This window comes from Rhea americana, unplaced genomic scaffold (assembly GCF_003343005.1).
Source record: "Rhea americana isolate MKP2758 unplaced genomic scaffold, rheAme1 scaffold_114, whole genome shotgun sequence".
NCBI classification, from domain to species: domain Eukaryota; kingdom Metazoa; phylum Chordata; class Aves; order Rheiformes; family Rheidae; genus Rhea; species Rhea americana.
In genome coordinates, this window is record NW_028185195.1 from 2,547,637 (window position 1) to 2,574,119 (window position 26,483).

The following is a 26,483-nucleotide window of genomic DNA, read 5'->3' on the forward strand; positions in this document are numbered from 1 at the left end:
TAAAATAACTATTTYGAGCTTTATCACTTTTGTCAGTTTTCTTATCTCATTTTAAAAAAATAAGGTTTGATCAAGAGATCTTGAATAATGGTCAGATAACAGGCTTCTTCAATTTGAAACTGTATAGCCTTCAGCTATTATATTATGGAAACACATTTATCATAAACTCAACAGTTCATTGCTACTTCAGCAGTTTCTGTTCTGGATACCCATGGAATAGAAGCAGCGTACACATATACAGTGCCATCAGCTAAAAAATATGATGAAACTGTACAAATTATGTCAATTTGCATCACAGACACTATAAAACTGTCAGAAAAATATTATGATACACTACAAAAACCTGCAAACATCCTTCCCCCAAACCACAGGAGATCCACCTGTGGACTTAAAGTGTCTTAAACTTTTTTTAGCTGACTACACTGTAAATGGCATTGTTAATAGCTACAGACTAATGGAATGTTAAAATAATCTAGTGCTTCATTTAAGACCAGTAATGCATGGAATGGAAGCTGTGAAATTAAAATGCTTGTTTCAAAGATAGCTGAAGTTAAATCAGTGACTTGACAAAATCATATAAGAAAACAGGAGTATAACCATCATGACTCTTAATAGGAAATACAACAGTGTTTCATCTTCATTCCTGCATAGAAGAAGGAATCTGGCACAAAATCATATATATTACACATTTCTAAGCTTTTTTTAATGGATATAAAAATAGACCTACCAAAATTTAGTAAGTTGCTGTCTAGATAAAACTTGGTACTTTGCATGCTTCAGTGATCCAAGAAACACCTCCAGTATATTCTAAAATACACCAGTTTGTTATGATAAATTGTCCCTTGTGCTGGACTGTAGGTCTAAAAGGCAAAATCTTACCTGTATCATTGCCTGTGATTTGAATAACATACAATCTTATATCAGTTCCACTATCAGGGGATGAAGTAGAAGGAGAGACCTCTTGAGGTTGTAAAGCCTCTGTGGCCTCCTTCACTTTGGGTGGTGCGGTAGGTTGTGCAACCGCAGTAGMAGTTGATGATGTGAAATATTCTTTATCAATTTCTGGTTCTGACATCCTTCCTGTCAGATCATCATCAGGAGTGGCCTTACTGGGAGAAATAGATTCATCAATTATTATGATGTCGCTACTTGTTGCTGCCTCGACATCCTCAAGAATGATACGTGGTGACTTTGGGGTAACAAAAGGTTTAGATGCTGAAGCAGGCTGAATTTTGTCTACAGCGCTAACGGAAAATGCAGTTACATCACTGAGGATTGGCTTTTCTGTTGCATTTGCTGAAATTGTAACTGGTTTGATTTCTTCAGGTTCTTCTAATACTCCTGAACCTTCCAGCGTTTGACTTGGAGAAGCTCCCAACGTCAGAAGAGTAATGCTTTCTGCAGTAGAATGACCTGTCGGCACTGTATGAGGGGGCAACACAGATTCCCAACTCACTGCACTGCTGTCCTCTTCTCTGACAGGGGTTCCTCTGCTTTCATCTGCTTTCGCCTGGGTACCTGCTGTTACAGACACTGCTTCAGTGATCTTTTCTTCTTGATCAGTAGCAGTTGCAGCACTGGAAGTCACTGTAAGGTGCAAGGTCCCAGTGGTAGTTTCAACATGTCCTAGAACTCTTCCATAATCCATCAGCTTTACCGTAGGCACTGATACTTCTGTTGCTGGATAYGTCTCATCATAGGCTGAACCTGTCTCATCCTGTTTCTCCTGAACAGTTGATTGAGATGATTCAGATTCTGATGTCGTCTTTTGTTCATGTATTTGGACGGATGGTTCTGTTGCTTCTGTATGAATGACACCATCAAAACCAGTTTGATCAATAGTTTGTGTATCTCTAGTTATCTCACTTTCTACAGTAGCTGGAACTAGGGAAGCATCATGCTCTTTTGGGGCAACCTTAGTACTTATCTTTGTTACATCTGTAAATATTATAGATTCTTTTGTCCCTACAAAGCCAACTGATGGTGTTCCTTCTATGTCTTGAAGAGTTGCCAATGATTCCTCCCCAGTTACTGTTGGAATGCTGGTCTGGTCTTCCTCTGCCACTGTATATTTTGAAACCTCAGTAGAGATGTCTTCATCAGTAGGTTTTGCTATTGATTTCTCAGTAGCCTCTGTTTGTCCAACTTCTGCGGTAGGAATGGATGTACTCAAAATATACCCTGATGTTTCATACCCTTCATGTTCAGTGACCTCCAATGCTGTGGGCATAGCAGTTGCTAATTCAGTATCATCTGAGGACCTAAAAGGCTTTATTGTCRCACTACCTTCATCCACTGATATTTTGGATACGGTGATCAGTTCCAAGTCTGAAGMGCTGCCTGTGGAGAAGACACTTGTAATATCCTTACTCTGATCAAAATCAGATGATACAGCTTCTTCATCACCTTTTATTTCCATTTGCTCAATGCTTATCTTAATTTCTTCTGTTATTTCTGAACCTGTAGCTTCTGGATGCTTTGTATGTTCTGTAATTTGCCCTGGAGAGAATGTAGGCTCCATTCCAGATACGTCATCTTCTGTACCTAATTCATTTATTCTCTTAACATGAGATGACTCTTTTGTTATATGCTCCTGACCCTTTTCTGTCAGTAGCCATATGCTGGAAATCGGAGGAGTGGGTGTGAACTTCTCACTTGCAAAATGTCCCTCAGATTCYGCTGTAACAGAAACAGGAATGACTGTTGTGACATAAGGGATTGTAACATCTACTGTTCGTGCTTCTAGCTCTTCTGTTTTTTCCTGTCCTTCTAGAATGGTTGATCCTTCTGTTGGTTGAGATGAGCGGATGATGGATGTGATACCTTCTCCAAAGCTTTGTGGGGAAGTAGTACTTCCTAAGAGAGTGATGGYCTCAGATTCTGTCTGATTAATAGCTGATGGAGAAAAAGATACAGATATTCCAGATGATGTGGTAGGCTGCACATCTTTCAAGTCCTCTCTGCTTCCTTCAGCTGATGCTTCACTATCATCAAACAAAGCTACAGAGGAACTAAATTTAACCGAGGGAGTTGACTTATCTGCTGTAGGAGATTGTCCGGTGGTTACCACATGCTCATCTRAGAATGTTTCTGATACAGCAGGAACATCTGATTCTGGGCTGCTACCAGTAACCATGCCAGAAATCCTATCAGGCATAACAGTGTACAAACTTTCACTGCCCTCCCCCTCTGTAGTAAGATCATACTGATCAGTGAATAAAGCTTTGGGGATTACAACAGTTGTAAGTTTCTTGTCTGATTTTGCTTCCATTGATTTTTTTGTGGGTTCTTTTGTTGACTGGCTACCAAGATAGTTTTTCTCTTTTGTTAGTGAAACTGAAGTCCCTGTTCTGGGAAACCCTCTCCATGAAGTTGGTACCAAGCTGTCTGTAGGTGTCATCATAGGCCCCACTTCTATTTGTTCAGTCTGATCATCAGCATCATGCTTTTTTGAATCTCCTGTTTCAATATCTTCCCACGAACCAGCAGAACTCTTAGATACAGTTGTGCTATCCTGAAAACTGACAGAGGTCAAGAAAGCGTCTGTAATGCTTTCAGACCTACCTTGTTCCTCGGGCAATTCTGCTTCAGAGGAAGTTGGCTCCAGTTCCAAAGCTGCAGATGTGCTCTCTGTTAAGCTAGGTGAAACATCGTATTGAGTCCTTCCCAGTGTATCATAAGTGCTTATTTCACCGCCTGTGACAGTCTGAGGTAGAACAGTGGTTAACTTAATGTTCTCCATAAGCACCTCCATTTCCCTTTTTTCCTCARCCAGGCCAGCAGTTATTTCTGTGTCTTCTTCAGTCTCTAGGGTTGTTTTCTCCAAAYCAGGGACCTTTGTTTTGGTGACAGCCGCTTCAGTAACCGAAGCCTCAAAAACAGGAGGTTTAAGTGTAATCTTAGCAGATGACGGTTTCCCACTGTCTGATGCAGTTTTCAGAGATGTACCCAGCTTAACAGTTGTAGACTCTGGTATGATTTTTTTACCTTAAAAAAAGAAAAAAATAAACMTGTTAAGGAATCATTTAGTAAAAGCACAAACAAATGTTATTTTAATTCAGTCTGAATGTTCCTAACAAAAACCAAACACAGAGAAAGCACAAAGGTCAAAAGTTTTAGACAGCTGTTTAGAATACAGTAGAGCTTTGAATGACATTATAAAATACCACATTACAATGCTGCAGAATATCCAACTTGGATGATTTTCAATTAGAGATGAAATGAGAACAATAGCAATAGTCTTCATATTTATTATTTACATAATTACCCCTAGAAGTCCTRATACTATACATGTGCCCATCAGGTAGCTAAAGACTGATCAAAGCATAAAAACTTTTATTCCATGATGTCATGAATCTGCAAATCTKTGGGTTTTCTCCAATTCAGATGGATAAAGGGAGTGAAATACCAATTTAGTTTATTTTCAGCACATAATTACAAATTGCAAAAAGGAGCACTCACAGRAGTGAGAGCATACTTCAGTAATAGAAGCAAACATGTCATGAGAAAACACTGTATTACAATGCCACAAGACTCGCTACTGTATGTTTAAATTATACTCAGAGAAATTTAGATTATGGGGAAAGGTGAGAACAGCAAGCCCTAAGATCACAAACTTAGTACTATAATGATGTTGATCTCGGGAAAATACTTCAAAGGTATACATTTGAACTTCTTTCACCCACAAAAGCTTTTCTACAGGAAAGCTGCACATGGAAAGACAGAAYATTGAACCCTGTGAACAAGCGGGTTATTAAGTAACTACCCCTGATCCACAAGAGACCCAAAGTAAAGCCTTTCCAGTAAATCTAGCTGCTGTGGTTTAATGAACCTTACTCCTTGTCCACTCCTTCTGCCAAAGACTTCTACCCTATACRAGAAGGAAATGTGTGCCAACAGCCATTCCACTGCCAAGTCTGGGATCTGACTTCAAGCCAGTGATAAATGTGAGTGTGTGTTAAGGAACCAGGATTTATTCAGGAAAATCCCAGAGTGAAAACACCTTCCCTTCTCCAGTTCTTCTACTAGGTCAATATCCTGCAGAAGGGCAATAGGAACAGGTAGGTGGAAGATGCTAACATCTTACATCTGTGCTCTTAGTCGCTAAGTGACCGAGAGTCAAAAGCCTTACRTGGAAGCAGGTCAAGAGCAAAATACAGTCCTTTAAATCATACTACRTATATGAAGTATACATTAGATGGGTTTTTTTGATCATCAGGGCTAACTGCTCACCACACCAATACAAGYACATGTATAGCTTATTTCAAAAGAAAATATTGCCAAACATCTAATTGGGCAAAGAAAGCTATTTCTCAAACTTGCCAGAAATGCAGCAGTTAGTTATTATATTTTATGAGACAACCTTGAAGCCAAAAGCTCAGTATTACAGCTGGGAGTTAATAAAAGAGATCAGGAAAACTCTGCTCAGTGTAAAGTATGAATAACAGTTCAGAGAAAAAGTGAGTTCTGAAGTTAGATTTTTACTGCCTGACACACAGGCATGAAGATGTTCTAGACGACGGAGCATTCTGTTATTGACTGGGGATTTAAGGAACACAGGGAAAAATTGAGTATGTAAGAGTACAAGCAAAGAAGAGGTAGAAAATAAAGGAAAATTTTAGAAAGACTCARCTGTAGCCGTATATCTATGTCATGACATTTTATACTCAAGCATACTCAGCATATATGCACAAATCAGTTATTTTCACACGTCCATGTCTAATTAGGGACCCCTTTGATATTTGTATACATGGATTCTGCTTGCGTAAGCTAGAGTCACTCAAATATTTGTTTAGTTTTACACACCAAACTTTGAAAATGTCACTTTTGCAGGCCAGCTATTTGATTTTATTCTGAAGTAGGTAGAAGTGGTTTGCGAGATGCTGGCTGTTCAGAATTTCAGAAAGAATGGGTAGACTTATGGAGCAGGAAAACAGAGGAAAAGAATTGGTGTTTCAACCTCCTTGAACAAGGAGTGAAGGTGAAAAGGTTATTATGAGGGTAAAAAGATATGCCATTGCTATGGTAAAAAAGTAGCGGTGTTCTTTCTCAGCAGGAAAGCGAATGGATTCGCTTCTCTACCATATGTTAATTTTTTGGGGGTGTGGTTTTATAGAGAAGATTTAGCTATTTCTATACTCCTTCTTGCAGGGTTATGAATGACATTAAGACCTAAAATAGATGTTTATTACTCTTCACAATGCTTGTGATATTTGAATGTGAAACAGTGTTCATATAATCAAAAAATAATAGATTACTATGCTTGAAATTTTTTTCATCCCCAAGTGCATGAGGATGACTTTAACCAATGAGTTTCACTTCACAGCTAAGGAGTTAAGAGTATACACAAGTTAGTTAACAGTTAGTTAAAAGTTAGTTAACATTTTTTTCTACTAACTGGTAGTGATTTRTTGTGTTGTAATAACTGAAATCATTTCCAGTTATGTGACCATCTCCTGCTCGTATTTCTACAAAAGAATTTGCAGATTTGTCTTACGGCTCTTTTTCATGCAAAGTGGAAAGCAGAAAACGTATCCTATATTATCCCTTCTAACCACAAAATGAGTTTCCCTAATGCAGACAGACTTTGTTTTGAAGCAAACAGCAGTTACTCATTCAATGTCCAATTAATACATTTCAAGTGACAATGAAGATTACTGTTTGAAAGGGTATCAATATCTAATATTCCATAGCAAAGRTAGACAAAAATGAGGGCAAGAGAGCATATTCTAAAATCAGTGAAGAACAAGCTAATTTTTGTTTCCTTATTGCTGGATACTTGTGTATGCTTATTCACAACTGGTAAGTTCCCACTCTCCAAGAAAATGTTYGGAAGACCCAGAGATTTACAGATTTATGCCTGAGATGCAGCTACTTATTCATCACTCATTATCTGATAACTTCTTAATAAAATATGTATCCATTTATGAAGAAAACCAGAGCAAATACCAAAGGTATTTGATTCAGCAAAAGCTCATTTGCACACTGCTGTAAGAAAAGTATTTACTTTTGAAGAGTACAAACAACCAAATTTTCTCATGTGCAAACTGCCATGAGTCTAGTAATATTCAAAGAGCTGTACTGGCTAAAATCAACTTCCAGGACAACTAGAACTGTGCTGGCATAAATAGGAGAAACAAGATCTTTCATACACTTCATTTAAGTTTGCAAACTTTTCAGTAGATCAGAAAAAGATGTTTCTTCTTCATGGAGAAATCTATCAATGTTTTCTTTTTTCTATGGGAAAACAAAAACTCTTAATGCTTATTTTAGTAGACTGAACGCCAGCTTTAACTGTCAGCTCCACCCAGATGTTTTACATTACTGTAGTCCTTGCAAAATGCATGCAATATGTTATCTCCTTTGTTCTTCTTCTGATGCAAGACATGAGGCAGATTTTCCTAATAAAATTCATCAATCTATTAGCAGCAAGAAAGCAAGTTATCTCACCAGCAGCTGGTTATATCAAAGACTATCTCGTATTTTTTTATTGATTCCTTTTATGTTATGAACAACCTGAATGAAGTTGCTTTTGGATGAAGTATATGGTTTTGTAAAGATATTATAGTGTTTCATTCTCTATTTATTTTATGCTTTTGCTGTGTATTTTTTCACCTTCTTTCCCACCATTGTTTAAATAAGGATTTAAAATAATGAAGCAATATTGAAAGTTAAGATTTTTTCCAAGGAAAGCACAATATACAGCTTGAGAGTGCAGACTCTGACTTTGAGAATACCAAATAAGGATTTTTATATAAACTRCGCTGCTTAATAATACTTTCAGGGTATCTAAAAATACTTTCTGGAGGAGAAAATACTTATTCTAAAGCATAAGCTTTATATTAAATGTAATTGAAATATATATATTTTTTCAGGATAAGCAATTCCACTAAATTTTTGATCTCTTCTCTAACTTGAACCACTTGAACAGTTTGTTTTTACTCAGTAGCATTGCTTGCGTGCTTACATTCAGTTACATACTTAAGAACCTGGACAGACGTAGACCTTATAGTTAGAAAATGAGTTATTCTGAATCACTGCCAATACCAGAGACAACCACAGATTGCCTTAAATCAGAGCAAAATCTGTAAATAGTGAATTATTTCTGCAAATCACAAAAGACAAATGAAATTCTCCCAAAATATCAGTCAGTATACAAAGAGAGAATCAAAATCAATCATTCAATACCTTCCAGCCCATTTTAGGCATGGTGCTTATTTTGTTTTCTAATCGTATTGTATTCTTTGTGGTGGAGGTGAGACAGAGGAAGGATAACACACACATGCACAAACAATTATTTTTAGAAGATGAAGGGAGAGCTGGGCATAGTAGGTTATTACCTACTTGTTCACTCAGTTGAGGAAGCGGCAAGGTGGACAGAGGCTGTGGAGTTTTGTTCACAAATTATGAGATGTGTGATGGCATAAGGAAGACTGAAATTCAGATACTATACTATAAGATTTTTCCTCTAGCTCCAAACACGGTCCCACTCATCCATACTGTGCTTTGATATTAAAACAAGAGATAAATGTAATGAGAAGGAGGGAAAAAAAAGACTAATCAAAATTCAGTATCCTTTGCCACTTCCAAACGTTTGCAAAATCAGAGAAATTAAATCGGATTCTTTAAAAAAAAAAAAAAAAAAGTTTAAAAAGCTAATGATCTATGCTACTTCTAGGAAGAGCTTAATATAGGAAAGAAAGGTTATGCATTCTCTTCACACAGTCTCCAAAGTTCTTTTCTTCCAGCAGAGAAAACCGTCAAAGCAGCAGCTCTATTAGTTCTGTGATCACAAATACTCTGCATAAAACCACTTGCTGTTTCATAATGTCTTTAGTGAGCTGGCTAAAGGGGAAGTGTATGTTATGGCCTGTTTTCCCCACATGTAAGTGCAGTTCCATAAATATCTATCAACAAATGAATAGCAACAGTAAAAGTATTACTCTTTCCACATTATCAAGAATAAAACTGCCAAAGAGGACAAGGAGTAGGTGGGCTTCTTTAGTCAGCTCTTTCTGTAGAAATCTGTATCCCGGCACCAAAGAGAAGCAGCAGTCTGTTTCCTGACCAAGGAAACAGATGGAAGAATGAAGAGAGCCAAGAACGTCACTCGGGTCAGGAGCTGACACCAAAAATTGTSCTGCTTTGCGCTCTCCATCTAATGTGGGAGGGGTAAATTACCTGTATGTCYCATGAGCAGTGCACAGCTCCCACAGTAGTGAGCAAATGTATTAAAGAGGAAAAATGATCAATCTCTCCTGTACTTAAATACCTAAGAGAAGTTTCAAGCTTACTTCTTCACTTTGTTGCTTCTAATCCCCTCCTTATTTCTTTATCCTTTCAGTGATCTGAATGAATGAAAATGCCTTCAGTAGAGTCCTTTTCATTTTCATTTTTCCCTCTTTCCATGTGCTTATAATCTTTACACTCAGGAACTGTTCTTCARGATCCCAGTATTGATTCATTCAGACATAGGCAAGTTCGCATCTTCTGTCAAGAGATGTGTATTCTCCTGAAGCTATACTTCCTGAGGCACTGAAGAGTTTCTCCAAATGCACTCATCAGCTAGGTAAAGTTTAGAGGACCTCGTTCAGGGAATTGATGGATAAATCAAGTTATCTCTATTTATACTTCATACAGTATTTAAATGTTGAACTTTATTAATGTAACCACCACCTCTCACTCCTTCTAAGGGTGAGGTATTTTGTTTAATCCTGCTCTAAGTTAGTGGCATACAACACAGGATTGCCTGAAGAGGATTCAGATACTTTTGATAATTTTCAGTATGGTCTGAATGACTTCTCAAAATTCCTTCACAATATGACCAAGGTAGTGTGAGATAAGAAACATGCAGGAAGCTGTTCCTGTGCACATCCTTTGTGACACTGGCCAGTAGAGAGCTTTAGGGRCGTATTCAACTTGCAGCTTATCCAAGATATTACTGGAGATTTTAGCAGGTATGTAGGTCTTGCTAAACTGCATTTCTGAAAAAAGCACAGAAATCTATCCTCTTAGCAAGATAATAAAATCCAGAGAATTGTTACGTGAAGGTAGCTGCCTCAGTAAGGCAGTTTAAGCCTTCATCTTCACAGAGAAAAAAGGAAGCATGAGAAGAGCCAGCAGTCTGTGACCCTGAGATCATTCCCTACTCTAAGGTATTTTGCCCATTCTGATACTGACTGAGCTGAGAAAATGGTGAAACACTTTGGCTTTGTTATGTTCAGCAGTCTATTGTGTTTCTTCTAAGTTAAACTTTCAATGTTCTTTTCCTTGAGACCGTTTGCTTTACAATTTTGCTTTCCACGTTTTATTATGTCTGATGTTTTCCATATTCTGTGATCATTCCAAAACTGATCAAAAATCCACAGACCTGGGTACAATCACCAGGCTGATATCAGGCTGGAAATATTTCTCTCCTCTTGGGAGCGGCTGTAGCTACTGACACTTGACCTGAAGAAGACAGAACTCTCTAGTTATCCAAAGTTTTCCAAGCTAAGTCCACATAGCGAAAGGGAAGACAATATTCTCTTTGCCAACTTTTTAGCTATGTCTAAAACTCGTATCCTTTCTGTTACCAGACAAGTGAAATACAGTCAGCGGTTTCTAAGCAGTAGCCTGAAGCCATGGTGGCTGATGCTATAGGATCTGCCAAAGGTTCTTTTTCCCCATTCCAAAGGTCTCCACAGAAGAGCAGTGCTTGCAAGCTGCCTTATACTACCTGCACACAGACGTGCTGAAATACTTACTCAAACTGACAGTACTGTCAGAAACAGAGGGTTTGGGTCGGTAAAGTTTTGTGGGGTCAGGGAAGAGGCAGCCACAGAGACAACATTTTTCATTTCCATCATTTAACAAAGGTCTGACATATTAAATACTATGAAAGCTGTTGCTTCCTATGTTTCTTCTACCAAAACTATGGTCTAATTCTGAGTTTTAGACAGACAAAGCATCAGACAAACAGGCCACCAGTCACAAGGAGAGGAAGGCTTGGAGTCACCCTTGATGTGGCTATGTTGAAGCAATCAAAACAATGTGGACTTCATTCAGTGAATGAGCACATAGGACAACACATCTCCAAATGGGAATTTTCCAATTTCCAGCTAAAGTAAAATCATAGATCCAAACCAAAATGGCAACACTGAAAAGAAACAACAAAATTGCATGAAATAGAAAGTCAAAATGAAAAAGCAGAACTGAAACAAACTGGTCAACCCAGAAAAAAAATGAAGACAAAATGGTCAACATATGTTTTGAGTCAGGCAAAAAATGTTTTGTGGAAAGGGTCACCAAAATCAATACAGGTACATGAAAGTATTCAGCTTTAAATATTCAGTGTTTCTCAGCAAAACAGGGATTTACTTTTCAAAAATTCAACCACCGCTATTTATGACCAGCTTCATCAAGTTCATTTTTGTTACAGTGTTTAAAACAAAAACCTTATTCATTCTGATTAGTGCATTTCTGTAGTGTAATTTATTCTAGAGATGATACAGTATAAGATGCTTAATCCAAAGCCTCTTGAAGTCAGTGGCAAGATTCCCACAAACTTCAGTGCATCAAATCTTGAGAGATAGTGCAAGAGAAAGCATGAGAGAATAAGAAAGAAACACATTAATTAAATGTCCATATCTCTATGCAGTGACTAGCCATTAAACAGGTACCCATTAGAAGTGAAATAGCTTTTGCTGATTTGTATTCAATTACAAATAAATATCATTTTGCTGTAACTGTTCTCCTACCACTCTTTTTAAATATTCTTTTTTTTTAACTGAAGAAGAGTCCTGTATGTTAACACTTCAAATACATTTCTTCTGATGCCACTCAAGGAGACTCGAGTACTTAATTATGCACCTAACTTTTTAAAATTTTTTAAGCCTCATCAGATACATCATTAGGTACATTTCAGAGAAAAAAAAATGAACTAAAGAGTCTATACAAACAGAAAGTTTTGCAGGGATGAGATAAAAAACATGACTAGTGTTTTAGAAACATAGAGACATGTAGCTTCTGTGGAGTAAAAATATTTGTGACCAAAGTAATGAAGGTCTTTTTTTAAAAAAAAAAAAAAAAAAAAAAAAAAAAAAAAAGATTTTATATTTAAAAATCACAGATCATTATTATAAGTCTCTTTTACTTTCCAAAGGTCAAGACACTTTGTACAATGTGATTTTGTAACCAGAATAAAGTTAAAATCCTGAACTTAACTACACTACAGTTAAATATTGTCCAGGTTGGCTGTGCTACTGAAATTAATGCCTACTCCTTGTAACTTGAAATTACTGCTTGGGTTACTTTTTTATGTTTTTTAATCCATATAATTCATTTTATAAAATCATTCAATTTTTCAAAATATGGTTTAAAGTTTCTTCTAACTTAACTACAATTTAAAATTAATATATCGAGATTTTCTATCAATGAGACTTTTAATCACAAAATAGGAATGAAGACTGTAAGCTGGATTGAAGAATGATATCCTCTTTGTAAATAGAAGACCTATTTTTGTAATGATTAAACCAGATGTCTGCTTTGACACAGATCTATTGCTTCAGAGTATGGGAAAATTCTGGAGTTACCCTTATCCTTTCTGGGGCTTAGAGTTGTTTGCTTTGGTGGACTTACTGAGAGAGTAAAAAATTACTCAGCATGAGTAAAAGTGGCAGATATAGATCTTTAATCATTGCCATTTCACTTCAGACTAAGGGCACAGCACTTGGCCATACCACTCTCGAAGCTGAGTCAGTGGGAACTTCTCTAGCTTTCACACAGGAGGCAGAGGAAACTTTACTGGGACACAGTAAAAATGTGACATCACTGTTTTCAACTGCATGAAACTTCTGTTCTGCAGACCTTCGGCACTGGTGCTACCTAGATAGCCAGCTTGATCTTGCCCTGCTCACAGAGGAACTCTGTGTTTTTCCCTTTGGCAGGCCTTGATCCCACGAATGAACGTAATGATCTCCCTCTTTTATTCTTTCTCAGCAACATAAAAAGTTCTTTGTTTGTTTGACCGAGTATTCAAGCTAGGAGGAAAACTTAACAATGTAATACAAGATACCTAATGAGCATACTAAGAGCTATCAGCATTGTGTCGGAGTTCTGCGTAAAGAATCAAGGTCTTTGGGAGGACCGTTTCGTCGTCCGGCACTGTGGGAAGAGCTGTGCCGGGTGGCTTCATATAGAGTAAGAGCAGCTTGGGCTTAGGGATAGCAGACCTTCATGTGATACATTCTTACACTGAAACTTTGAAACAGATTTCACCGAAATGTCTCAGAAGAAACTTCCAGCCCAAAGGACTGGAACAAGGTCCTTTGGAACAAGGACTTATATTCATGTTTCCCGCATGAGCCATTTTTTTTCCTTTCTCTCCCCTTCTGTTCCCCAGAAAAGGGACCGACTCCAGCAGGAGAGAGTGACTCACTCTACAGTCACTGCTGTTTGAGATGTGTAAGGCCAAGATGTTAGACAGTGAGTCTCATTACTCACCACTTGTATAAATCTTTTACCAAAGTAAATGAAGAGTTACAGCTGGTTCCTGTGAGATCCTGAGCACCTTCTGAGACGGAGAGAGAGAGCTTTAGATAACTTCTGAAATACGTGGCCCGCAGGYTCCCTGAAGGAGGGTACATGGCTCAAAGTATTAACACTGCTCTGTTTCCATACAGTAAAAGAGCTGTATTTGACAAAATCCGAGTCATCTAACTAGCAGCTTTTAAGTAATTCTAATGTAATATCGACTTCAATTAAAAGGGCTAGCGAGCCCTCTGTCTAACAAATTATGTTAGTTTGTTTAGTCTTTTTTTTTCTTGTAAAAGGATCCAAAGCAATAGACTGTCTACTTCCTGGGTTGCAAACTGATGAAATATTTATTCTCTATGTATCAAGGGCAAGACTTTGCAGAAAGAGCACTTAGGAAAAAAAGGCACCAACCAAATGCTTATGAGTGATGATTTTAGGATGCACAGCATGTCACTAAAATTTGTTAAGTAAAACTTCCTGAAAGAATAGTCAAAATGCACATTTTGTTTGAAATGGGTGACATTCACTCACACAACTGGGTTTGAAAGTTGGAATTTGTTCTAACACAAGATTACAGGCAAATTGTATATTCTCTACTTCCATTTTTTGAAGAGAACAATGAATTTGATTCCTATTAGAGTCAATCATAAATGATCAKAGACAATTGAGGGGAGGGGCAGAAGAAGCAATATGACAAAATACTACTATGCAGATTAAAATGCATACTCCTGAGTTTAATTAGTCCTTACTCCTGTGTGCAGGTCCTTTGAAGTCCATTAGGACTGCTTCCACACGCACTTTTGCAAGATCTTACCCACAAAAAAAAGTGAAAAAAACCCTCTTATTTTAAAATATTGCAGATAAGAGTGTGTGAGAACATGGGGCACCTCCAGCTCCCACTGACACACTTTTGAAGTGAGAGTCACTAGACCGTAACATTACACCAGGTGCCAGGATTTGCTTTCAGCAGCGAAGTGCCTGAGCTGAAAAGATCCGTAGCTACAGCTGGCTCATCATTCACAAAAATGGGGACAGTACAGGTTTGTTTCAAGCAGCTGTGACCTACAGCTACAGGACAAAGCCCAAGAAAACTAGATAAAGACCAACTTCTGAACTCTATCTCAACACAAGTAGCCTTTACTCCTTGCTGTCAAGGATACTACTTGCAACCACAGGAGCCTCACCTGACAGAGAGGCCTACAAGGACATTGTAGAGCAGTTCAACCTCTCTATATTGCTGAGGCAGCTGCAAATTTCAGGAAAGGAGGATGTTCAGCTGGGAAGAAGTGCTCCAGTCTCTTAGATGTGACTCACCTTCCAGCTAGTATCATAGCGCCCTCTTAGCACCAAGAATACCAAGATACTACCAGCTAGTATCATAGCACCAAGAACATTTCTGTGACAGAGGGGATCTTAAAGGATAGAAATAAGGTGGCAGAAGTCTCTATTAGCAGACACAGAGATAGCTGGGTTCATGATGTTTGAGAGGTCTGCACAGCAATTTGCATGCTGAACATCATGAGATGCATGGATAGGTTATCTGGAGGAGTACGGGAAGAGTAAACAGTCATCACACACACAAATGTAGGAGGGATGTTCTGGAGGCTGCTAATTAGATGAGTCCAGGACCTCCATGGTAGTGGACTGAGAGACAGCCAGTTTCAGGGAGGCCTGAGAAGCAGGCAGGGATCTGGATCTGTAATGCACAGTATAGCAAAGAGGAACACAGGTGTATTAGAAGGTAGGGAATCTTKGAGGACAAAAAGGAACATCTACAAGAAGGGTAGGCTGCATGGTAATCTTAGCAGAGCCAGGCGCTGGCATGGAAGACGTAAAAGGTTACAGAGCAATATTTAAGCTCAAAGCCAGAGAAAATCTAACTGGCATAGAAGAGAATCTGGTTTAGACTGATGTAATCAATGTGCCTTTGAAAATACCAGGAGGGAAACAAGCAGCACAATTGCAGTAAGAAAGGCAATTTAGACATCCACAGTGCACACACGAAATATCAAGTGAGCGAGTGAGAGCAGAAATTAAAACTATTTTGGAAGCCAAAAAAAATAAGATGGGGGAAAATGCCTGGAATCAAAATGACAGCCCCAAAATAACAGTCATCTGGGAGACCTGGAAATGACCAGGTCTGTGTGCAGTCTGTAAACAATCTCTCTTATCGCCATCACTGGAAATAGAATGTCAGGCTAGACGATAGTCATTCATTTGACCCAGTATTTCTTCTCGGGACATTTCTTCATTTCCTATGTTAATCGACATCAAACAGAAGATACTGAAGTGCAATCAGCCAGGCACTGAATTACCTACTACAGCCCCACGCGTAGTGGGTCATTCTGCTTAAATACAACAGCCTAGGCTGAAATCTTACCTTAAAATTTTGCTGTCTTTATCGGTCAATGTTTTTAAAGACTTTTTTTTAACATTTGGCTTTCTCCTTTTTTTGTAATGCTATAGTGATAACAAAAATTGTTTTAAACTCATGCGCTCCACAAAAAAACTGAAACAAAGCATATATTAAAGTAAACACTTTTCAGGGTTAGAATTTGTGAGTATACTGAAAATTATAACTAAAAAAAAAAGCTTACGTTCGTAGCAGTAGGCATCAAACTTGCTATCTGGGTAAGGAAAGCCTGTTTGGTTCTCATAGCGATACAGGGTTCTCACCCCAAGTAAACCTCCTCCGCACTGGGGCCTAGCCACAGAGGCAGGGTAGCGAACGCTTCCGTCAGCCAGCCAGCCATAGTCACACTGGTCAAAGCCGTTCCTCCAGGCAACGTACAGGTTCCCAACAGATGCAAGAACGCCATCTCTTTTCCGGCATAACTCTTTAGCTTCTTCAAAGGTTAGCTTCTCAGGAACCGAAACATGAACCACTTCATCTAGGGGAAGAAAACACAGATGATGAAGACAGAGTATCATGTTCTGTTATCAAGTCAATCTAGCTTCCTTTTTCCTGTCAAAGCCCCCTAAGTTTTTTGGTCAAATTTGGCTTAAATTTTTTTTATTAAAATTTTGCTTAAAAATTTAAATAGACAAAAAATCTAATGGCTCATAATACAGAAATGCACACACCTCAAAGCAGAAATATTTATATATTAACTTTATGTGATGAATTACACCGCGGTTGGAGGTGAAGTCTCTAGGCAGAGGTAATGGGAGCCTTGATGCTCCTTTGTGACCTCTACTGCAGCAGACTTTGCAACTTAACTGCACTAATTAAATCCTATCTGACAGCATTTATTTTCTCAGTAAAATAAATCTTCTACCTCTGCAGGCCACTTACCCAGCCTTTTTAGTCATCACTAAAATCTCACTTGAGACACACACAAAAATCAAATATTCTTCACTAGCTGCTCCAAAGCAGCTTCTAATGCCATATTTCCATTTCTTTTGCTCTTGCCTCAAGAGGGCAAAAAAATGTCCATCTGACATGATATGTGCGCCAAACCCATAACTCCAGYTGAAAAAGATGAATGAGCTAGACAGCTCTAATTCAATTTAGCTTCCATGGAATAATAATTTACAAATAATACCCTTCTATGTGGACACTGAATCAAAATAAACAGCACATCAAGTGTCTTCCAATGGCACATCTTCCAAGTTAAATCACCGTTAGGCAGCTGGCTTAGCTGGCCYGTTCACTCACCAAATTATCAGAAACAAAATCAAGGTTCTAACGTTTGTGTCCTGGGAATGAAGTAGCAAATTGACTCCTTTCTAGTTTTTGCTCAGGCTTCAGATAGAACCAGTGAAACTTAAAATCCAGAAGTTCAGTTGAAGAAAACAGAATAAATTCAAAATATACGTAGTGAGATGTTCTCTTCCCCCACCCAATCTACCATGGATCAGAACACAGCRGTTACGGTTGCTTAGGGCTGCTAATTCACACTGGGCATGCAATCTGTCTCGCCTCTTCAGTTTTCTCAGGACAAACTAGCAGAAGACAGACAGAGAGACTACATCACCCCAAGCAGTTTCATTCCCATTACACTTGTTTCAGGCTTGAAAAGAATGTAAGTGTGAAAGAAGGCAATGTGCCAATTTTCTTTTTCCTCCTAGGCAGAAATTCTGATTTGTTATTACAGCTGTAATATCAGTTCCATAGTGTAAGTTTCTTTACACATGTTATAGGGTGTTTCTAATATAGACATAAAGTGCTGTAGCTGTTGAGCATGTCTGGTGGGCAAACTTTAAGATAAGGACAGTGAACAATCGTTCACCCTCAAATGTCCTAAAATGTTTTATTCAACTCTTGAGAGCACACATAAAATACGCTTTTTATCACACATTTCCGTGGGGGACAGCCTCGTCTTTATCAGGGTAGATCTAGTATCATGGTCAACACAGAACGATAGACAGAGTTACCCACAGCACTGTCCCAATGGACTGCRAACAAACGGAGCAAGGACAGAGCCCTGCAGAGCAGCCCGCCCTCTTCCAAGGACTGTTCAGTTATCCCCTTATGTAGCAGTTTTGAAGTGTATGGAAATTAGTAGTTAAAACGATTGTAATTAGAAAGGAGGTTATACGTCTGGTTAGACAAGACAGTAAGAAAAGTAAGAAAACCAATATATTTTAATGGCTTTCTATTAACAAACATGATACACCAAAAAGTAAATAATGTCAAACAAACCCACAACATCCCTTTGGGGAAAAACTTGCTGAAAAGACAGGAAAATAGGTAAACAGAGTGAGATTAATAATGGCAATTTTTCCATCAACTWATCTGGATCACTGCATGTAAGAAGCCAACTGCCTCCAAATGGAGCTTGTGCAGAGCACCATGAAAGTTAGGGGCATTTATTCCTCTGACCTAATACCCGCACTGTTAAAGCAAGGAAACTTAGTGAATACTTATKTCTTACTACAAAACTTCAGAACACAGGGTTCAAACTGTACTCATATAAGAAAGGCCACTTTGCTGAAAACTTACCCGTTCAAGTTGCACAAGGGCATTTTTATATGAAAGTCTGCCTTCAGCTTGGCCTTGGAATATGCTTACATACACAGTGCTGATAGTGACATGCATTTGTAAGGTGGGTAGCGAACCCTCCATGCTAAAACTATCCTGGAGACCCAAGACCCACTTATTTGGCTCACCTCTTAAGTCAGCTGCTATCATATAGATACCATCTTTGTCTAAAGTGTGTTTTAACAGAAAAATCAAAATCATAAAAAGTAGAAGTTTAAGAAAAAATGCAGGCTAACCAAAACACTCCAGCAAGTGAAGTCCAAAGTTGCATTCTTTGCCATCTATTTGATATATTACAGAATTTTTTAGAATAAATGAACAGATAATGTGAAGAGGTGCCAGAGCAACCAGCAAAATACTTTTATTGTCATTCCATTGTACACTGAGTATAGAGTCATGTATTCTGGGAATGATAACAGCAATATAAGTATAACTGTGTTAAAACATGCAGTTTCACAGTTGCCCCAGTCAAGGAATATTTTGCTATGACTCTAGAACTCCTATTTAAAAACAACCCAGCAGAGTGCAAAAGGCAAATTCCAAAGAGTGCTCATTTATGCTAGAAGATAAGATTTTGCAATTGGTCTGTCCAGTTCAAAAATAAATTAAAATTTTGTGCATTTGAACAAACACTTGATCTGCATAATAACTGTTGGGATGATACGTAAGAAACAAAGCAAATGTTTAACAAAGGTTTTGCGGTATAAACCTGAAAACATTTAAAGTTGTCCTGCTATTTTCCAGAATCACATTTAAAAGAAATGAGAAAGGTGACTTAGAATTCTTCTGTTGAGTGCTTAGGAAGGAAACAGCACTCAAGACAATTCAAGGGCAGGATAGCATCAATCTGATTTACAGCAGCCTTAAGATATGTGACAAAAGCATTTGTACAATTTTTCCTGCCCTTCTCACCTGGAGCAAACCATGGGCAGATCACGCAGTGGACTTAGCACTTCAGGGATACGCTGGCCAATACTGTCACCAACAGGTGACAATAGGTCACCAGTCAGGACCTCCTGCTTGTGTACAGGAAGTGCTCGTGCACATGCCTTCRGCACAGCAGGTATGTCCCAAAGGCCGTTCTAAAATAACGCGCCCTTGCAGAAGACCCCCATGCATATGCACAGAGGACATTCTGCAATGCACATCACCTCTCYGATATAATTAATGCTAAGGCACTCACTAGTACTCCACGAGTATCAGGTCAGAAAGAGATGGCTACCAAATTATTGATGTTTAATGATCCAAGGTGCATGCTCTGGAAGGGCTGCTTATACAACCCCTCACTTTGTCCCCTGCAATTTTGTCCTCACAAGAGTGAGGTAATTCTGTTTATAGCATGTGAAAAGGGGGATGGTTCTACTTCACTGTAAACCTGGCTTTTTATTTTATATAGATAAAAAGAACTAGGTTTGGAAGTTACACCATTCCCCATTTAGTCTATGTACAAGCTGAGTAACAGAGCAGGAGGGAAATAACRGAAGAATGCATGTGAAGAGAGGTGCTTAGTATTTAAAGGAAGAACATTTGGAATTTCCTCTGAAAAAGCCAAGCGTTTAGGGAGAAATTCTTTTATATAGCTCAGGGTCTGCATCCAGCTTTCAAGGCTTCAACCTCAAAACTGACAGAGGCAATGAGAAAAAGGACTTATGCTCCAATCCTGCCTTGCACTGTGTCAGTTACAGTAGGTGAAAGCCTGGCTTGTTTAAAGTATAAAATAGAAGAAGATTTGACTCTTACACAAAAACTTCCTTTAAATAGCATAAGTCATCAGTGGTGGAACTACTAAAATATTTTTAATCCACATATTCTTTAAACATAACTCCTATTTTGGAAGCACAATTGGTCTAAGCTCCATATTTAGCATGAAGATTATACTCCTATTACACTCTTACAGTGTCTTAATTATGATGTCTGAAAACACCCCAATTCCCAAGCCAAAACTTTGGGAGTGCACCCCAAGGAATAAAGAGAAAACTTGTCTAGTTGATAAATGGCTATGAATGACATAGCCACAAACACCAAAGCTGAGAAGATTCAAATTTTCTGTGTGTTAAAAGCCATGTGCAATGTTTTGATAGCTGGAGTCCACTCTAAATAATCTAGCAATATTATGCAGGCAAACTCCAGGGCTTAGACCAGCAGATGAAGATAAGACTAGTCTTATAGTACCAGCGGGTGAAATGGAGACCATGACAACGTTTAGACTGCAGACAATAATGCAATGTGTTTAAAATCAAGTTTTGGGTTTATTGCCTAGCCTCAGCAGTCAAAGCACTCAAAGAATCCCTGGGATTTTCCTGTTATAGGTGTTTGGTTTAGTTAATTTTAAAAGATACCTGACTACAGTCATCCTTTATTCCTCTCTTTCAAATACTTCAAGCCAGATGAAGATGCCAATTTTTATCTTGAAGACAGAAGCTGATTTACCAAAACCCCCTTAAGCAAAAGCTTAAGATCTAAAGATTCATCAGCTGCTTTTATAGCAAGCTTCGTTCTTTTGAAGGATAATTCAATTGTTCTCTCTCACCAGGAGACATCTTCCCAAGTTGGGCATGTCTGTAGGTTTGAATACCATGAATTGCACATCACAAAAAGCAAGCATATGAGCAAGTTAAACCACAGCCAGGAGTCAATACACAACATATATTGACTAGGACAACATTAATGAAGCTAGACATAGCTCTCTGGCATAGATCTCATCAGTAATTTCTTTTCCCAAAGATGAAATCATATTAAGGGATTGGTGTGCTGCAACTTCCTAGAGGAGAACTTTGTGTCTCTCTAYGTCACTCTCTCCACCTGGAGCACAGCACCATCCCCTCTGCTTCACATGGCATCACYCAGTGTGCCAGGAAGAACACATGAGCTATAAGGCACTTGCACCTGGTAGAGGAAAGCATCACACGCAACTCCATGACATGACATACACTGATGCCTGAAGGATTCCCTGAAACTGCAGGGGAGCTGAGGACAGAGGTAACCTCTCTTTGAGCGCTTTTGACACATCTGGTAACATGTCAAATACCTTATAAACTTACATTTATTTATTTTTCAAATTCTTAGCCTTTTTCCTCATCTTACTCTCCCAGAGCAACATTTCCCTTAAYTGCTGTCTCATCCGAAATTCAGCAAAACCAGTGAGGAAGAAACACTCAGAAGTTTTACCTTGTGGTGGTGGTTAGATCCCATGACCTTCACCACATTCCAGTGTCAATTAAGAAAGACAAAGGGAATCATCAGAGAAATCCACAGGGAGACTAAATACACAAAAAATCCAATTATTCCTAACAACTTTAAATAAAAAATAACAAAAAAATTCCAATGTTCCACATTAGCCTCTTGGTGATCTTCATGTTTGAGGAGAAGAGCCAGTATTCCTCACGAGGAATTTGGCAGTTCTTGGTTTTGAGTATAATGAGTCCTTAGTGAACTCCAGACATGTTTGTTAGTTGGCTCTAAGACATGGTGAAACCTATCAAAATCATCAAGCAAATCTGTCTTCATGAATATGCTAGATCTGGGGGTCCTGAGTCAGTCTTGAACAACAGCTAAAACAGATAAAAATCATTTTTGATGGTATTATATGGAACTATCTGAGGACATTTCCACACTTGCAGCTGTAACTTGATGTTACTCCTCTTCACAAATACCATTCTCGTTTGGCCTCAAGCCACATGGTTGGCAGTTCAAAGCTTAAGCAGCCACRAGGCTCTGCCATCCTAACATCTTTTCTTCAGAACATGAACGCTCTCTAACCCTTGATTTCTAGAACACAGGTGTCTAGAGAAAAATGAATAAGGTAGCAACTAAAGTATTTACCCTTGCACCTTTGGGACCACATATTCCAAGCATTCCCATTTCCTCTTCTTCTCTCTCACTTTAGCCCACCTTAAAGATCCTTCCAAAAAAAAGCTGCAGCAGTCATTGACAGGAGTATCAGACTGCCTGTGAACCCAGGAGGTAGAGACACTACCCACCTTGTTCCCTCCCCTCTGCACATGGGTGAAGACAATGGGGACCAGCACCCTTGTCTTGATCACTCTGGAGAAACATACACATGGGTCAAAACAGACCTGGCAGCTTTCAGCTGTCTCCACTGTTTTCAAGGTCCTGCTTACTAAGCTTCAGCCTTCCTCCTCGTTCCCAAGCTGCATAGACAAGATGTCTTGTCTCAGCTGCAGTTCTCTTCCTCCATCCTGCAGTTATTAAGGGCTGCTTCTCTGACACCCCAAACTGGGAAAGAAGTACCATTAACAAAGGCACAAATTGCTGTGAAACGCTTTCTAGCGCTGTGAAACCGCTTAAGTACTTTGGATGTACAACTTCATTCAAGCTTATAGTTTAGAGAAAATAGATGGACTTATTCTGCTCTAAACATTTGAGCTCAATGACTTCAAAGTAGAAAGCTAGATAAGTTGAAGTCTTTCACATGTTAAAACAAGTTAGTTGATTCACTTTGATATACATCAGTAATGATTTAATTAAACTCTCCTTAATGTCTTAGGATGCAAAGTGAYTGGCTTAACAGGAATTCATTGCATGTGGCAGGACTGGAAGAGTTGAACGTATTCCACAGGCTGCCCTCAAGCATGAAGAGTAGTGCAGTAACTCCTATMCCCTTAGAGAGCTCTGCTGTAGTTGCAGAGTGCCACTGATCTTTACTTACACAAAGAAGAAAAATTAATTTTGAATTCTGTATGATCTTTTTCTCTAYGCCTTATTCTCACAATGAGCATTCAGAAGTTAGGATTTTTGGATCTCTTTAAAAGATGAGATTTCCTGTGTTATGAGAAATATTAGGTCATGCATAAAAATCATCATGGCATTATTYCTTATTTAGCTTCCTATATTTGGGCCCTATATTCCTCTTGAAAACTCTTGTATCCTGCAAGTCCATTAGGCCACACAGTTCAAAGCTGGAGACCTGTCCAGTGTAGCCCAATGCAAAGGATATGACCCTATCACAGGCTCTAAATATAGAAGAAAATTAAAGACCTTTTTCTCTGTGTCYCGAGTTTAAATTTAATAGCAAATCAGTCTAATTCTTGCTCTAGAATTAGAATGGAATCTAGAGAAGATCTTCAGCTGCCAAAAATGCAGAAGAAACCTCTTCCTGAAGCTTTACCTAGTCTATGACTTTTTAAAATTATCATTATTCTCACACAAATACCCACAACAATAGAAAAATTGCATGAAACTAAGTGGAAAATATTTAAAGGACATCTGGTTTTGTTTTTTCTTTTTTTTTCCCCCATACTCACTGCAGGGGAAAATGGAGCATGGAAAGGAGACTTTATAATCCTCCCCACAGCCACCCCAAAATAGCTTTCTTTGCATGGCTCCCCATCTGCATATTACATACGCTTTTTAGACATATATAGCTTCTCATTGGCTTTGGTCAAAAGACAATGCTGCATGGAGCAGCTTGTGCTTTGGCTCTGCACCACATACTCACAGCCCCACACTTCATCAGTGGGCTTTGGCGAGCAGATTTCACTTTGTCTCCATTTCTGACATCACAGTACTGACAAATTAGTCACATACATGCTTATCTGAAGACCGAACAGAAAACTCTCCTTCCTGATCACCCATTTCCATCCAAGGGATTAGTCTATAGAAGACATTGGAGAAGACGCTATTTCAGTTGGAGGTGTTAAGTATACCTTCAGGTTACATCCAGACCTCTGGAGCTGAATCACTTTAGGTTAAAAATAATACTGAGGATACCTTTAACTGCAGGACATGATTTATTAATAAAAGTATTTAAAGCTTACCAAATGAGTTGCAATGAAATACGAAAAATGTAAACCAGTCTGTAAGAAGAGACCATGTCCACACCTACTTTGTTGAAATTTTGACTCTAGATTCTTATTTTTATCGCTATGAGTTCAAAAGTTTTAAATCTTTCCCATAATAATTCTCCTGTGCTCTTTAGCAAGACTCAAAATATTTTAGTCATAATTGTACACAGTCTTTAATCTCTCTGGCTTTTCTCAGAGCAAGGAAATGGTAAGACCTAGCCTAGACAACTGGTTTTAATTTAACCTAATTGTTTGTGTTTCAAGAAGAAATCCATGTCTCTGGCTAACTTTGTGATTTCATATGACCAGAAAGGAAGAAAGCTGAAATGGTGCTGCTCCTCAGTGTAACTAGCCAAATTAGTGGTGTAAATTCAATACACAATTAAGCTAAAAAGAATTGCAATTATTCTTACTACCATTTATGGCCTTCTGGGCTAACACTCTCTCTGATACCAGGCCAACAGACCAATAATTGTTCGATGGCTTTCACGATGAGATTCTCACTAGGGCCTAAATTTTGATATAATTAATCAAACACCATCTTATTCCATGAATAGTCATCCTGTTAACTCCAGCTGTCTGAATAAAGACCTATTTAGTGTAAGTCTATTAGATTTGGCACTGCACAAATATTTTCAAATTCAGATGTAAAATATCATGTCTGAGCACAGTCCTACGATGTACTAAATGCCACATGTATCTTTTATTGAAAGCACACAATGCTTTACAAGAGAAATGTTAAACCCTTCAGAATCAGTCATAGAGATAGAGCAATCAGAGATTTAACACAATCTTACACCCTACACACCAAAGCTTTCTACCAATGGATGAATATGTTACACTCAGACAAAACAAAGGATCTATCTTTATGCAGTGTCCACTTTTCAGTAACTTCTGTTGGTAGTTTATAAAATTCTCTGCCTTCTGTGGATAAGTGGTTCCGAAGTGTAATCCCCTTGGTGCTATGTAACTTCAAAATTCAGTATTTGAAACTATCCCTTGTTCTTACAAAAACTGTTTCTACTATATAGACAGAACCATCTTGGCTCTTCAGCTCTATCTTTAAAAGAAAGTCTACTTCAGTGGCTCAAGTTTCTGTGAAGGTACTGGAGAACAATTTGTCCTGCACCATACCATGATGTGGTACCAAGTATTCCTAATAGTGCAGCTCTTCTCCCTCATCCAAAGAGAAGAAACTACCCCTCTTGCATGTCAATACAACATTTTTGTACTGCATATCTATGTCCATCAGACTGTGACTATTTCAGAGTCTGAGAAATCTTTTTCTGACTCCAGTTCCTTGAAAACTTCTGACCAAATAGGCAAAAGTAGGGGAGAAAAAAAAAAGAGGCAAAAATCTTCGATTAGCTACTATTTATGATCTCCACCTGGCATTAAAGTTGATCAAGATAATCTGAAACAACAAAAACATTATGCAGTAAGGCAGAGTGTTCAGCTATTATTAGACAGTTAYCTCTTCACAGAACTGCATAAATAGAGAGCTTAAGGATTTTCTTATATGATCAGCGTTGACTTAACTCTGTTCCCTGGAAGTCAATGGTTAAACTAGCTGAGTTAAAAGGAATTCTCCTGTCTTCTCTGATTCAGCTTTTTACCACAGCAAAGCATCACCTAGTAGCATACTATCATCTACTAGTGTAACAAACATGCAACCATCATTTATCACACACCACCTTCTTTCTCTCATATCATCTTGAGCAGGAAAAACATGTACAACACATATCCCAGTGTAAGATGAGATGCTTTGTTTTCTTAATTTGGGGAAACATATTATTGTGCATTTTTATAAATATATATACTGGTAATCATTTAAATAAGACAATGTCAAGCACACTTCTCATTTGGAAAGAGCAGTAGTGAAACGTGGGCATCTTTGCTTCCTGTAGAATTTCATTCTGAACTTATATCCATTTCTGTGAATTTTCTATCGCTGCAAGATAGGCTTTATTATTGTCATTGAGAACTTCACTGAATCAAAGAGGTGAAGCTGTCAATCACAGGCTTCAAGCCAGACTTTCAAGCAGTTCATAAAAACCTTGATCTATACTATAGAGAACCTTCAGGAAAAAGGCTGAAACAGTACATTTGATTTCATCAGTATTCCACAGGAAACCACTGTGCAATAAAGAAGGTAAAAATAATGTGCTTATTGTAGCCTG

General features: G+C 38.3%; 1 protein-coding gene across 3 annotated transcripts in view; it reads right to left on the reverse strand.

Annotated features, from left to right (window-relative positions):
- The window catches only part of VCAN (versican), a 112,387-nt gene that overhangs the window by 52,212 nt on the left and 33,692 nt on the right, over positions 1 to 26,483 (reverse strand). For 2 of the 3 annotated variants that reach the window (XM_085316824.1, XM_085316834.1), the window contains exons 6-7: positions 16,113 to 16,406; positions 880 to 3,987 (exon numbers count right to left, since the gene is read on the reverse strand). In XM_085316824.1, coding sequence (XP_085172950.1) covers positions 880 to 3,987; positions 16,113 to 16,406 — 3,402 coding nt within the window. The remainder of the gene's footprint in view (positions 1 to 879; positions 3,988 to 16,112; positions 16,407 to 26,483) is intronic. The other variant, XM_085316842.1, reaches the window with a different exon arrangement.